At 39.6% G+C, this 15,815-nt stretch overlaps 1 protein-coding gene across 3 annotated transcripts in view; it reads left to right on the top strand.

The window, feature by feature from the left end:
• The window catches only part of CCNYL1 (cyclin Y like 1), a 29,878-nt gene extending 19,355 nt beyond the window's left edge, over positions 1 to 10,523 (top strand). The window contains exons 6-10 of one of the 3 annotated variants that reach the window (XM_016196714.2): positions 510 to 561; positions 1,355 to 1,474; positions 5,287 to 5,357; positions 8,644 to 8,806; positions 9,963 to 10,523. In XM_016196714.2, the coding sequence (XP_016052200.2) occupies positions 510 to 561; positions 1,355 to 1,474; positions 5,287 to 5,357; positions 8,644 to 8,806; positions 9,963 to 10,073 (517 nt within the window). In that variant the 3' untranslated portion in view covers positions 10,074 to 10,523. Of the gene's footprint in view, positions 1 to 509; positions 562 to 1,354; positions 1,475 to 5,190; positions 5,358 to 8,643; positions 8,807 to 9,962 lie in introns of all 3 variants that reach the window. The other 2 variants (XM_016196713.2, XM_016196715.2) reach the window with 2 other exon arrangements.
• Positions 10,524 to 15,815: the final 5,292 nt, after the last annotated feature.

The raw sequence follows: 15,815 nt of genomic DNA, 5'->3' as shown, positions 1-15,815 counted from the left end.
AAATAAATAAGCAGAGTGTGTTAGTGTGGTGAACTTTTAAATCAAAAGACTGGCTGCTTTTAAAATAAAAACGCAAGTTGTTAACTCAAAACTATTTAAAAGAGAAGAAGAAATACACAATAACAATATAATATAGGAAACTAAGAGAAAAAAAACTCACATGAGCTAAAATTCTAAGGACATTAGTGCTTTATAAATGTTCGTGTGTATTCCAGTGTGCGGTTAGAGTTGAAGTGTATTTGGTTTACTAGCATTGCCTGTTAGGGGGGGTCAGTGCTTATAAAGGCAACTCTGGCTGCTCATCACAGAAAGGATTTAACAGAATTTGATGTGCTGACTAAAACGAGTTCAGGAAACCCTCTTACAGAATCCAAGAGAAGAATTTGTAAAACTGCTCTGTTGAAGGTTAAGCTGCTCCCTCCACTCGCATCTCTACTCCCAGCAGTTGTGTTCCTAAGATGTTAACAGTTTCTGAATTAGTTTTTTAAAAACACATTCTTATTTTTTAGAGATGCAAATAGATCCTTGGATATATTTGATGAGAGATCACATCCACTCACGGTAAGTCAGTTTTATTGAAGTTGTATTTTTCTCTCCTACGGTTATTTCATGTCAATTTGCTTTGAAATTAATTACTAAAAGAAAAGTACTCCTTCCAGCTTGAAGTCAAAATCATCTCCCTTTAAATCCTCTTCCCCACTCCATTTGTATCTAATTATTTACAGGTAATTAGGGTGTTGTATGAGGGATATGTCAGTAGGAACGGAGCTGCAGCTTTGTGTAAGTCGTGAGCTAAGTAAATGTACCCAAAAAACAGAAAATGTATCTTCGTAAAAGATAATTTTCAATAACATCAAACAGTATAAATATTAGAAAATTAAATGACTATTTAAATTTTAAATTAATTAAAATGACAAACATTTTCAAATTCACTTCTTCAGATGCTCTATAGCAATATGTGGCTGGTGGCTACTGTATAAGGCAGCGCAACCTTAGAGCCTCATGGTTGCAGGAAACCGAAAAATGTATTTTCAGAGTTGATTGCAGAGACGCATGACATGGTGATCAAGACTTTTGAGCCTAAAAATAATTTAAATGTACATAGAATTCTGTAGCAGGAAGGTGGAAAGGAACATATATAAATTTTCTGAAGTTGTGCCTATATTTTTCTTTAATGAATGGCGGTAAGTATTGAACCACTATTGTTTTTTAAGATCCCATTGATTTTAACATGTCACCCAATCAAAATTTTATTTTAAGGGGCATGTGAGCACAAGTAGAAACCTGCTATCATAAGAGCACTAAGTATTTTTCTTCACTGGATACTTATATTGCATTTTTTCTCTCCTTTCAGCGAGAAACGGTTCCAGAGGAATACTTTAAGCATGATCCCGAACACAAATTTATTTACAGATTTGTTCGGACTCTCTTCAGTGCCGCACAGCTAACAGCTGAATGTGCAATAGTGACTTTGGTAAGATAGGTCTTCTTTCAGAAAGCACTTTTTCTGTTTTGTACACAGCGTATGGTATTTTTGAAATAAAAGTAGGTTCCTGAAATGATCATCACAATTTTATTAAGAGAAACCTATCAAAGGTAGTAAAATATACAAATTCAAGCTAAATAATCATTATGATTTAAAATGTTGCCATTGCTTTCTCATCACAAGCAGTTGCTGTTAAAGGCAGCAGGAGAGATTTCTGGTTTCTTTCTGCACATCTCAGGAGACACACACACACGTGTAGTATACACACATACACACATACAAGGTGTGCTGGTCGGGTAGGATGGGGCAATAACAAACCATCTGGCCCCCAGGCAGAGACTGAGTCAGTGCAGGTCTAAGCTGACTCCCAGGCTGTATTCCCCACGCAGTTGAAATGTGTGTTCTGCTTGAGAACTATAGCTTTAACTTCTTTGTTCCTTGGATGATGGGTGTTAATCTAGTCCTCTTGTTCCTGTCTGTAAAGTTCCAGTAGTACCTGAAAGTCTTTGCTAGTTGCCTGCAAAGCTACAGCTGTGTAAGGACCTTTGTGTCATCCATACAGAATTCCTATGGTAAGATTTTATCATTTGGAATAAGTCCTAGTGAGAAGTGGCTAGGATTGTATTACCCCTGCCTACAGCAAACCTAAAGGGAAGAGTCAACGGCATAGTCTGGAGGGAAAGAATATTTAGGTCAGGGCCCCCTCCTTTAGTATCCAGTTAAAATTTTAGAGAGGCAGCTGGTGTTTATGAATTAGAGACCCCTCAACAGCACTGGATCAGACACAGGCCTTTTCATGGAGCTACCAGCCATTTGGAGTGCTTAGCATGTGCTGGAGAAAGGCAGGGTGGTACAGGAGGGAGAGCATCTGGGCTGGAAGAAGAAGGGGAGTTCTTTGTAGACATGTTAAGTTTGATGTACCTTTGAGACAGCAGGGTGGCAATGTCCAGTAATTATGTGAATATATGGAATTAAAAGGTGAGTCTGAGCTAAAAGTAGGGAATCGAGAGTAGCTGTTCAAATGCAAAGAAAGCATGTGAATAAAAAGTGGACAGAAGATAAGACTAGTGGCAAGGAGTAGAGGTATTCAGGGGATATTTATGGAATGATTGACTTCTGGGCAGCATTTGGCAATTGACCACACACTATTGAATCTCACTTATCTGGGCTTCTCTTTGATTATTCTCTCCTGGTTTCCCCACCACTCTAGCCCCTCCGGGGAACTTGTCCCTTAAGTGCTGATAGTACTTATAGATCTAAGTGCTGAGGAGAGAAACAAACACAATGTAAGAGAGAAACATCAATTGGTTGCCTCCCATACATGCCCCAACCAGGCATCGAACCCACAGCTTAAGTATGTGCTCCGACCAGGAATTGCACCCACAACCCTTTGGTGTACAGAATGATGTTCCAACCAACTGAGTCATCCCGCCAGGGCAGTATTTTTTTCAATGAGTGTTTTTAAAAAGAAGATAAAGCAGGGTAAAGTGATACAGTGATTAGAGGGGCTTGCTATTTTAGATAGAATGGTCAGGAAGAGCCTCTTTAAAGAGGTAATGTTTGAACCGTGACCCAACTGAACTGAGGAAGATGAGGAGCTCTGGTATTATAGGCAGAGGGGCAAGTGCAAGATTCTGAGACAGAAGCATGCTCTGTGTAGTCAAGGAACAGTGAGGTGTGGCCAGTGTAGTCAGAGTGTAGAATGAGGGAAAGAATTTAGAACATGAGGGCATAGAAGGGCAGTGTTCTATCTTACAGGGCCTTGTAGCTTGCGGCCCATGGGAATAAGTTAAATTTTTGTTGGGAAGTCTTTGGCAGATATTGAGCAGGGGAGTAAAGTGCTGTTAATTAAAGACTATCTTGATTGCTTTCGGGAGAATAGACTGTAGCTGGGAGTCCGAGTGGAGGCAGAGAAGTCAGGAGGCAGTAACAGTGATACAGGTGAGAAGTGACCAATAGAATAGAAAGCTGTCAGATCCCCAGTGATATGTAGAGATAACAAGAATTGTTAATAGGTTAGAGCAGGCTAAGGCAAATGGAGGTTTTTGGTCGCAGCAATTAGGCAAATGGCAGTGCCCTTTATGTTTTTGGGGAAGGCTTGGGGAGTGGAGAGTTGGGATGAAGAGCTCCGGTGTGCATGTGTGAAGGCACATGAGCAGTAGTGGTTTCAGAAGAGTGATAGTGGCAGGGGGAGACTAAAGTGGGTTAAGGAGAGAATGGGAGATGAGAAGCAGTATTAGGGCATTTACTGTGAGCAAAATGACAGGAAGCACTATAGGGGCTATGGAGGGTGGGTGAGGCAATATAAGCACATATTGGGGAAAATCTCTGGCAGACGGAAGATTCTACAAAAGGAGGTAATTGTGGGAATAGTGTTCTGCAGAAGTAGGATGGGATCGACTTCATTGATAGAACAGCTTCAATGAGAAGGGAAATGTCAATTCCACTGACGAAGGAGAGTGAGCGTTATGAATGAGTAATGGCACATACTAAATCTGCCAGTAAAGATGATAGGAAGTTGAGAAAATGCCGGTGTTGTGTAAATAATGCCAATTATTTCTATAAAGTAGAGTTGAACCTTGTAAGGAGATTTGTTCTTAGGATACCTGAAAGTGTTGAGTTTTGGGGATTAGGTGCAAAATTTCACTAAGAACATATAATGTTCAATAACTATTTGTTTTTGAAAACACAGTTGAGTTTGGAGAACATTGGCAAATCTGAGCTGTCAATCTAATAACTTTCAGAGTACACATACTCTTTAAAATTGAACTTACTTCTTTTTGTCAAATGGCATTATATACTCTTCTGCAAAGCATCCTTAGAGGTACTAACGAATCACAGCTTGCCTCTATAGTCTTCACTCAGCTGTTAACTTTACCCAGTTCTTTGTAGAATAGACAATACATGTAAAAGAAATCTTACAAGCCACCTGGCAGGTTTAGAGTACCAGGGGTAGAGACTGGCAGCTCTGTTACCACCTTGAAGCCAACAGAATTGACTGTTTCAGATTATGTAAGACAGATGAATTTCACAAAATGATAATGGAGATGTGAACATTAGGGGATATGAGAAGGACTGTCCTTTGTATGCATTTGTATTCCATACAAAAGCACTAAGACAGGAATACTGACAGTTACAGACCAGCCTCAAGCACACCTGCTTGTCCTGCTGCACCACACAGCAGCCACTGGGAGGCTCCATTGACCACCAGTTTTTACCTTCAGCATGTGCCACAAAAGGACTAGTTACTGTGAAAAGAAAGAAATGTGCTCAGTATTACCAGGAATTTATGTATCCAAGTATTTTGAAAATCACCATATAACTACCAGCCAGGTATGAAACATTGCATGTGGTAGGCACTCAAGTATTTATTGAACAACTCAAATCTATACTGGGCCTGTATATGCTGTCCTTTACAAGGGGAAAGGTAGTAACTGCATTTCTTCAGGATGACCTTTGCTAAGATGCACATTCATTCCTGTGACCAAAAATTGGGCTAGGAAATTTGCATGGGCCTTGTAAGCAACAAAAGTATCTGATTTGCAGCTGTGACTTGGCCTCTGGTTCTGTCTGGCCAAGCAGTGTCTGTAGAACCTAAGAATACAAGGCATGTTAAAAAATAGATGAAATCTGTCATTCCTAAGAGTCCTTATCACAGCACTTAAACTGATCTGAAATCAAAGGCCAGTGTTCTACTTTTGCAGGTTTACTTAGAAAGGCTTTTAACTTATGCGGAAATTGACATTTGTCCCACAAACTGGAAGAGAATTGTTTTGGGAGCCGTTCTTCTTGCCTCCAAGGTTTGGGACGACCAGGCTGTATGGAATGTGGACTACTGCCAGATCCTCAAGGACATTACTGTTGAGGACATGTGAGTTTATAAGGTCTTGGTGAACTTTCTAACCATTTTCCAGTACTTCAGTTGCCCCCATAAAGTTATATGTTAAGAAATGTTCGTAAAGGTTACTTTGTGTAGAGAACTGAAATAGGCATAAATTTAAATACTTCTTTCCATCCATTTCTTTGGTATAACAATTCATATTCCTCATCATTAATTAGGTCTTGATGTGTTGTAATAATCTGCTTCATAGTGATTTCTCTGGTGGTTTTTCACAAGCATTTTACAGGCTCACCACAGAACAACAGTACAGTACATATCTGTGGCTTTCTTAAAGCCACCTACCAGTTCTAGTCCATTTTTAAGGGGCATACATCTGGCCCTTGGAATAAATGTTTGGCCACTGTTACGGTCTTAGGGCTACTAGACTATTGAGAGGTTATTGCTTAAAACTGAGTCACACATTGTATATTTGCTTTTACTGGTCTTTCCCTCCTTTTTATCTCAAGTTCTATTGTTTAAAAAACCATGATAGAACAATGAGCGTCATATGAAGGTTTCATCCCTTTGCTCTCTCCTGCCCTTTTAAGAGGATTGCACGTGTTTAAAAATAGGTCTGATGAGTTAGGAAGCTCCTACCTCTTAGGCAGTTGGCAAAGTATCACTGGGCATCACCTAGTGCCCGTGCCATTTGAGAGTTCCCTGGGGCACTCAGCAACCACAGCAGTGCATTGTGGGGAGCTGTAGGTAACCAGAGGGTGCTCGTCATAGATGGCACTGTAACATGAGAGTGAAACACCAAGCTTAACAAGGGTGTTTGACTGCTGTGAAGGGCCCTGAAGGTGGGAGGCAGGATAAACCAAAAAGGTATTTCCAGCAGACACTCCAGCTGCCCCCCTGACAGTGAAAATGTCTTTGTTGGTGGCATTTAGGAAAATGTGAAAGAACACCCCTTGATAATATTGAACAACACAAGAAGAGCAAGATCATAGTAGGCAGTGGCAAGAGTTTGTTTTTGTTTCTTTTGCTCGTTACTCTAGATAAGACTCATTCAGAATTACCAGAGTGCGTATTTACAACTGAAGTAAAGATACTTGTGACCAAGAGAAGGGACCAGTGATTGTCAGTATCTGTCAAAGTGGCTTTTGGTGCAAATGCCCCCTTTGATAATAGTGTAAACTGAGTAGTCATGGTGATTTTGCTGGTAGCCATCTTAGCAAACAGTGTGACAGCAAATAATGAATTTGAAACAAATGGAAGTACTTTTGAAAGTTGCAGAAGCTAAAGTGACTTTGATCACCACTGTCAAGAGTCTTCAAACTGGTCCCTTGAAGGACAGAAAATTTGTAATCATGAACACTAGCCCTGCCATAATGGCAGCTGAAATTTTCTCAAAACCTGCAACTCAGCTGGCTGGGGCTCTGGTTCTAGTTACAACATCGGAGAACACACAGGGAAATGTGTGGGTTTTCATAGATGTGAGCCCCAGGGGCAATGGTAGCAGTGTCTAGCTACAGGATAACTAGCTGTAAACAGTGCTTTTTGCGCATGAACAGAGTAACTCCGGAGCTGTGTTTATAATAAGCTGCTTTTGTTTATGATCTTTGGAAATTGGAAGGCATTACAACAGTGTTTAGTATACATTAGTTTTATCCCCCTGCTGCTGACTACTATTTGTAATGGTCTCATTTTGAGTCTCAATTGAAAAATTGGCGTCTGTCAGCTTCTTAAAACTTCCCAACATCTATATGTCCGTTTAGAATATACTTCCCTTCAAAAGAATAAGTTAAACTGAACAGCTGCTATTCAGAAAATTTGCTGTGCCTGCAAATGGTATGCTATTCAGCCATCTAGCCATTGAAAAACAACAAAAAACCCAGAAGATGCATATTCTGTAGGCATAATGCTTTTCTTCCATGATTAAACCTCTATTAATAGACATGTTAATCCTATGAAGTACTGTATTTCTACACAATTAAAATGTATTAGTGGAGAAAATATAAAAGGGATAGTGAAGTGCATTTATTCCAGTAGTAAATTAAGTCCCGATTAGCTGATTATCAAAACATTATCTGATTTACATTTCTATAGACTTATGGCCATATGAATAGGAAATTAATTTTGGAATTAGGATCAGTTGGGTTAAAAGTTCAACAAATGAGAAAACCTCATCTCTGCTCATATTCTGACTGCTCTCCATACAGGAGAACATCAGGCTTTTGTTGACCTGTCCAATGAATAAAATAGTAAAGCTTTAAAACTAAAAACCAAATAAGAAAATAAGCCTCTTGTGCTTGTTAAGGTATTTTTTTCTTATATAATTAACTATCAAGGGATTACTGTGAATAATACGATTTACTCTAATTTTATATTTAAACGCTAGGCAGGTGACAGCAGTATGGTCACATAGCACGGAACTGCTCCCAACTTTCCTGTCCCACTTGATTGCATTCCCCCCCACCCCCCATGGCTAGGTTCCCATTTGTCTGGCAAGGGGGGTGGATGCTGGACATCTCGGGACTGCATTCCCAGCATGGGAGAAACGGAGTTTGAGTCTAGTGCTCTGTCAGAGGTCATAGCGTAAAGTGGGCTTAGTCTAGCCAAGACATGTATCTAATCTTTCTGCCTTCCGGTTTAAAAGTGTGCCCTGTCCTGTCATAGTGACAGTTTCTCACCCAGTAAGATGAAGGTGAACAGAAACTTGCTTTGTGCCCTCTGACATTAGCCCACGCACTGGGGCAGGGGAGGGGTTCCCTTTCCTATCGCATGTGGCTTATTTATTTATTTACTTATTTGAGATGAACCCTTGCTGCTTCAAGAGTTTTCCCCCCTCAGGGATAATAGCCTTGGCTCTCGATGCATCCATTTGTTGCCGTGGTGATGTGCCCACTCCTTTTGTTGGTGCGTCTCTACTTCAATAAGTCCCTTCCTGTTATCGGCCTGGTGAAAATGTCTGCAAGTTCTTCAGAGCTAATAGACAGCAGCATCGTTCCTTTCATCTGACACTACAGCGGGGCCTTGTGAGTGCGGAGGAGCAGGACTCGGACAGCTGCACTAATGGGATGCCGGAGCCGGGGCAGCAGCACCAGCGCACAGGGCGGCAACCTCTTCCCTTGTCCCACACTCCCGGCGCTGGGATGCAGGAAGGGCCAAAATAGCTGCACCTTGTTGGAACCTTAGAGTGTTAATACAGCTGGGTAGCCTTTATTTGTTTCAAAACAAAATTTAGAGCCATCCTAGTGGCTAGCCCAGAGTGATATTTTGAAGATAGCGCAGTTGACTAAAATTGTCCTGTTGGTTTTGTCTCCTTCTCCCCCAGGAATGAGATGGAAAGGCATTTTTTAGAGCTACTTCAGTTTAATATTAATGTTCCTGCCAGTGTTTATGCCAAATACTACTTTGACCTGCGTTCCTTGGCCGATGACAATGACCTGCCTTTTGTATTTGCTCCTCTTAGCAGAGAAAGAGCACAGAACCTAGAGGTAAGGCTGTGAAATCAGTAAGTGGGGTTTCTGTCTGTCACCAAAGCTAACATCTGTGGATAAATTGTATTGGAGCAGTGATTAGGAAAATGAAAAGCTTTTTTTAATTAACACATTGAGGAAGAGCTTATTAACCCTTTTGTATCATAAGTCTTTTATGGTTTCTCAAGGATCCCACATTAAAAAATATATAGGTCTCTTCTGTGACCATAATTGAGAATGTTTTAAGTGAATTTTAATCTGTAATGGTTTTCCATTTGAACCTCTACTCTTCGTTATACATGAATAATTTCTTACAACTGAATCACTAATCCTATCTATGTGCTTACCTACCACTCTCAGTTTGCAAATTCATGTCTTTTCTATGTATATCAAGGTTTGGTCCCATGAGTTTATTAGACAAAGTATTAATGGCTAACCTGAGAGACATACACTAAGAACGTATAATGTGTGTTTTAAATCCTGGGTGTAGACAGTACATGGGTTTTTCATGGAAATGGTAGAGTACATGGAGCAAACTATTATTTATGGTTTATGACTTTTGGTAAGTATAGAACAAAATTATTCACAACTGAAATGGATACTTTTAAAATGGACACTTTCTGAGGTACTTTGGTGGTACTTTAGAATAAGACGTTTTTCTACCATAATTAATGTGCAAGTGAAATAGTTCCTCATGGTGCTTCAGTCATTAGGCCTTTCCTACTGTCCAACAAAGTATAGCACACACCTGCCTCATTAAAGTTTGCTTAGAGTATATGATAACTAATGAAGATTGGATAGGATTTGAATAGATGACTAAACACCGGTTTTGCCCAAGTGTACATTATGTTTAAGGAACAGGTTTACAGGCAACAGATGATATTGCTGTTATGTCCTTGACATCTTTGAGAACCCAATTTTTAAATAATTCTAAGTTCCCCTTTGCTCTGACAATCTAACCATAGCCCCTAAAGGATTTACCTTAGTAAATTGGCAGGAAGTAGAAGTAGCATCCCTAGAACCTCGTAGTATAGACTTCAGCTATCCAAAGCAGCAGTAACTATGAACTACAGAAAAGAGTGTGAATGGGTGGCTTATTAGTGATGCTTTCGGTAAAGGTTGGAACCCTTGTTTTTTTAATTGTACCTATGTTCTATTTGATTGCCTTTCCTAGGCCATTTCCAGATTGTGTGAAGACAAAGACCTGTGCAGAGCTGCTCTGAGAAGGTCTCTCAGCGCCGATAACTTCATTGGTATTCAGCGTTCTAAAGCCATCCTCTCTTAAGGGAGAAGTGAGGGGTTGTAATATTATGAGCCCCTCATCTACAAGGACTGGAGAAATATCACCTCTCCTGCTCAAAAACCAGCAAAGTTGGTATTTTCACCTAAAAGACGGACATCAAGTTCTGAAGAGACTCGTGGACAGCAAGGACTGTGCTCGTAGGAAAGAATGGGACCTTGTCAATGCACACACTTTGTCCTTTACTAAACAGTTACAAAAGCCACTCCAAAGCTAACTCCCAACCCACACACAGGTATCTGCCTACGGTGTAGGCTGATAGCTGTGAACTATGAGGTTTTTTTAATTGAAGTTTAAATTTTGAGACTTGAAAGACACTTAAATATATAACTTATGTCTTTCCTATTTTCCTGAACTGCCCCCTCCAAAAAAGAAAGCAACCCTCCCAATACTGCTGCATATTCCCTCACAATCAACGCAGTTTTACCACTAAAACATGGGACTCCTAACAACTCATAAGGCCACAGGAACAGACTGTAGCATTGTTAAGTGTTGAAGGATTCTTCATACTACATCATGGAAGTGGCTAGTCATTATTGGCAATCAGTTTAAACCAAAAAGCTGCTGAAAACACTTCTCATTCACATTCTTTGCAAGCACTACTAATTAGCGTATTAGCATGTTTGGAATAAGGGAAAGTCGTCAATTATCTACTTATATTGGGTCCACACTGCATATATTAAGAACTATAATGGGATTTAAAAAACCTACAATGATGCTTCTCACTTTTCTGATGTTTCTTTGTTAAATAAATGTATCAAAAGATATTTTCATAATTCCAATCAACATGGTGGTCCAGCAGATAATGAAATAGGTGTTCCCCAAGTGCAATTTTAAGCTTAGATATAGTGTGCTTGGGCCCTCCGGGGTACTCCTGCAGATGTATAAATGCTACAGACTTACAAAACATCATTTGAAAGTTTAATTAAATTTCTCATTTGGTTTTTGGAATTTTTTCAACAAATAAGATTATTTTCATTTTTAAAGAAATACAGGAAGCAGAATTGTTATGGCTGTTCCATAAAATCAGCAGAGGCGTATGTTCTGTATTTCTGCTCCACCATCCTTAATACCCATTGTCAAAGTTCCCGTAAAACTGCCAGAGCTGCAGATTCAATGTCCACATTGTAGGCAGAGGGGGAAAAATAGAAAAGATTTTTTTCTTCAATGTCCTTCTCAATTTTAAGTTTGGATATAGTGTGCTTGGGCCCTCCGGGGAACTTAATTTTGTAAATTGTGAAATGACAAAAATTGGCTGAAACAAAAAAGTTTAATATTTAAATTTAATTTTTTTTGTCTCAGCCAATCTTTGCCATCTTCAAGAGGGGGTTGAAACAAAAAATTAAAACAAAAGCTTAATATTTAAAAACTACAAAACTAAGTTTAAGAGACATTTAAACTTTCAAAAGTTTTGTAAGTTCGTAGCATTTATACTACTACAAGTGCCAAAGCTTAAAATTGCCCTAAGACTCTAGGGGGATACCTTGTATCTTCATAGGAATACCCTCCTCTTAAAATAGTTCTTTGCAGGACTGAGATATATACCTGCTTTGACCACCAAAGTTTTTAGATTTGGGTAAAGGACGATTGTGAGGAGCAGTGTTAATTCACATGTAATAAATTGAAAGGAATTGGACCCTAATAGTAGTATTATGAAAGCAGGTGAATGAACCGGCTTTTCTGCCCTACATGTTGACTTGGTTGTAGGTGTCCCATTGAAGTCTTGCTATTTAAGAGGAAGCATACAAATCTTAGGAACCCTTACCTCAGGCTTCAAAGGGCAGGGAGTTAAGTAATCTTCTAGGAGATTGGTAAAATGTTACCTACACTTGAAATACTTTTAAAGATTAATGTTCTCAACTATGAAATCTTTCTCCTACCTTCTCAAATGTATTCCTAGAAATTTACCTATAAAAAAGCATTTCTGGGCCAAGGGACACTTCAGTATAGCAAGGCTTCACATTATATTGAGTGCTGCAGGTTCCATCGTTTTGAAAGGACAGAAACAAAAAATAATGGTATATATTACAATCTACCACCTCAAAAAAACATTGTTTATGGAGTTCAGAGCTTGGAGATTCAAGTATTGATTGCTGTTTTATTTTGAAAAGAATGCTACAACTTACGTGGTTTTTCTTCCTCATGTTTATATTAAAAGAAAAGCTAATAAACCCTATTTTAATTAAAACTTGGCTAGTATGTTTGTAACACTTCCCCCTGTTCACTAAGCATTGTGTCTCAGCCTAACTTACATGTTTTCAATCAGCTCTGAGAGTGAGGTCTTAGTGCATTTTTAAACTGACCATAAGTTGGTTTGACCCTTTGTCTTATGCTCTTTTTTTTTTTTTTTTTTTTTATTGATTTCAGAGAGAGGAAGGGAGAGGGAGAGATGGAAACAGTAATTAGAGAGAATCACTGATTGGCTGCCTCCTGCATGCCCTCCACTGGGGATCGAGCCTGCAACCTGGGCCTGTGCCCTGACCAGGAATCGAACTGTGATCTCCTGGTTCATAGGTCTACACTCAACCACTGAGCCATGCTGGCTGGGCTGTCTTATGCTCTTTCAACCTAAAGATAATTTATTACACTTAAAATATTGGCCACAGTACTCAGTGGCATGGTGCATTAGATGACATCTTTGAATAGTTCATTATTGTGCCAAGAGGAAAAAGTACATTGGAAGATAAAATTAGGTAAAACATACCAGAGAGAAAGGAATTACAGGGAAACTGTAGATCAGAATGTGAGTTATTTGAGGATTTCAAACAGTTTAACGGGTCAGAAAATGGAAGAACAGGAACTAGAACTGTGTCACTGTAAGGAGGGTGACTAAACAAACCACATACTTTGATTTTAACCCTGGCTGGGTGGCTCAGTTGGTTGGAACATTGTCCCATACATCAAAAGGTTGCAGGTTGATCTCAGGGCCCATACAGGAGGTAACCAATTGGTATTTCTCTTTCACGTAGATGTTCCTCTCTCTCGCTTCCATTCTCTTTAAAATCAGTGGACAGATCCTTGGGTCAGGATAAAATTTTTTGATTTAAAATGCTATTTTCAGACTTAAATTTCAGTTAGAAGTATACCAAATTATCTAAGATTTCTTTGCAACTAAGACCTTAGCCACTCAGCTTGAGCATTGAGCAATACTCAGTAAATCCTGATAGTTTTGCTATATTTCCATGCACCTTATTTCATTACCTAAGGTCAAATCTTATCACTTGTTCTTGATAAATTGCTGATTAGAATAAATAACCTGATTTAGTTTAGGACAAATAATATATCACTGTAAGCTAGTTTGCACCCCATAGTAATATGCTAGCTTCTAAGCAGAAATGCTGACATACACGAGTGGTCAAAGGTTAAAAAAAAACACGTTTGGAGAAGGGACATTGGACATGACTCTGGTTTGGGGAACAAGTTGATGGGATAACTAGAATCACTAAAAATTGCACGCTCCCCTTTGGCTTTAATTCTAGAAGGTAGTATGGCCATATTGATAACTGGGAAATGTAGTCCACTTAGGGTAAGAATGTAAACATCACTGAAAGTTAGTAGGTTCTCTAATAGATGTTATGGGGCATGGAAACTACTTACTAGTAGGGTGGTAAATGGCAGTTTTCTCAGGACTTTTTACCTGGGAAGAGTTTGTTCCCTAAAGTAATGACTATGAAAGAATATCTGACTACCCTGACTCAAATTTATTTTCATTCTTAGTTTTTTCCCTATTGGAATGCTGGACCTCAATGAAATTTTAACTCTAGTATATTGTGAACTGAACTTTTGACTTCATTACAAGGAAGAGACAAAGGTCTGAAATACGTTTAAGCCAAATAAAATTGTCATTTTTGTGTGTCAAAAATGGTTTCCTGTCAGCAATCTCATATGGTTCATCCTAAAACAACTTAAGGCCCAATGTTAAAGAGAAATTTCTTCCATGCTGTACCAGATTCCAGCATGGCCCTTCCTTTCATATTTACTCTTATTATATCTCGTGTGCCCACACATTATTAAAATCCAGCAGTACTGAATCCTGGTTTTGTAACAGCTCATCGTTCATTTCTTGGTTTAGTTTTCCTATGTCTATAAATACACTATTCCTTGATTTTTAAAAAAAATGCTGAAGCCAGTATTTACCAGAAAAGAATTCACTCTGTATTCAGGTTGTGCAGTGCTTTTGGAAATGTTTAGCTATGGCATGTAGGTTAGCTAAAATCTTTCATCACCCAAGCCTTCTCCGTGACCACATCTAAAATGACTAGCCTGTTCCCTCTCCCAGACGCTGCATTCTGGAGTACAGAGCTACTTGGAAAAGCACTTGACAGCTGGCAGAGAAATCTCCAGGTAAGTGTTCGTTTCAGTGAAGAACTTGCCGTTTATACCCAGCATCTACCAACAAGCTAAGGATTAGATTACCTAAAGTCTTCATTTAGCCACTCACCATCCTGGTCAGCCTGACACTGCCAGTAAGCAACACAAAACACCGTGCAGCCCTTCAGCACAGGCTCAGTCTGTTTGGTTTCTGAGGCAGTTTCCACTCAACTATTTCAAATGGGTTTGCCAGGTGAGAGACCATGTAATATGAAACAAATTCTAAGAATACCAGTTTGTGGCTTAGCATCTCTAGGGTGCAAAAAGAACTAGGAAAGTGAAATCGTTTAGAAATTAAGAGGAATCCGGAGTCGAATAAAAAAAGGTTAATCGTTTAAAAAGAACACGTTAGGTGATTATTGTAACTGCTGTGAAGGGAGCTAAGTAATTTGAATGGCTAGAGAAATTCTGTGAGAGCATCAGAAGTTATCAATAGTATTTACTTAAAGACCTCAAATGATTCTGCTGGCATTTTCTTGAAACATCTATTTATCTTACTCTTCTCAATTGTACTAACCTTCAGCGCTCTGTCCCCTCCCATCCCACTGCCGTTTAGGGCTCCCCCTCAACTAGATCATCTCAGCCTTTACCCTTTGACCTTCTGCTAATGTCCACTGGGCAACGCATCATGTTGGTTACTATGACCCATTTCCAAAGCATTATCATCAGGTTCCAGGAAATACAAGTTTCATACCGCTTGCAGGTTAACTTGCCCCTTGTAATCCCCTTTAATCCCCTATTTGAGCCCTCCAGGGTTCTCCAAAGCAGCTGTTCCCAGCTCACTGCACTTGCTGTCTCCCCTGACCTGCCCCCAACCCTAGATGCATCTCCTCAGTCTAGGCAGCATCCCCACGTTCCAAACCCCCAAATTCATTTCTACTGGCATTAGGAATAGATCTCGCTTCTTAAAGTGACCCCCTCAACTGACTGAGGGGATTCCATCCCAATTCTAAAATCAACCACCTATAGCCACCCGCTGCACCAACTTACCTCCTTCTGCCTCAAGACATCTCCCCAATGTCGGATGGGGCAATTTGACTTTGCTTAGTCCTTTGCACCTCCTAGTGTTTCTCAAGATGTCCCCAGACCACCTCTCATTACCTGCAAGAGCCTATGGAAAACAAAGTCTCTCTGAATGGAATGTAGAATCCTGGATTGGATCCCGGAACAGATAAAGAACAGTGGTGGAAATTGGTGAAATCCACATGAAGTCTGGGGTTAATAGTGATGAACCACTGTTGACTTGTTAGTTTTGACATACTATGCTAGGTTAACATGAGGAAGAATGGGTAAGGAAGGGCATACAGAAACTCTGAATTACCTTTGCAGCTCTTTTGTAAACCTAAAAAAACCCAC

This window comes from Miniopterus natalensis, chromosome 8 (assembly GCF_054644295.1).
Source record: "Miniopterus natalensis isolate mMinNat1 chromosome 8, mMinNat1.hap1, whole genome shotgun sequence".
NCBI lineage: Eukaryota > Metazoa > Chordata > Mammalia > Chiroptera > Miniopteridae > Miniopterus > Miniopterus natalensis.
The sequence above is the reverse complement of the archived record's forward strand: the minus strand, read 5'-3'. Positions and strand labels throughout refer to the sequence as shown.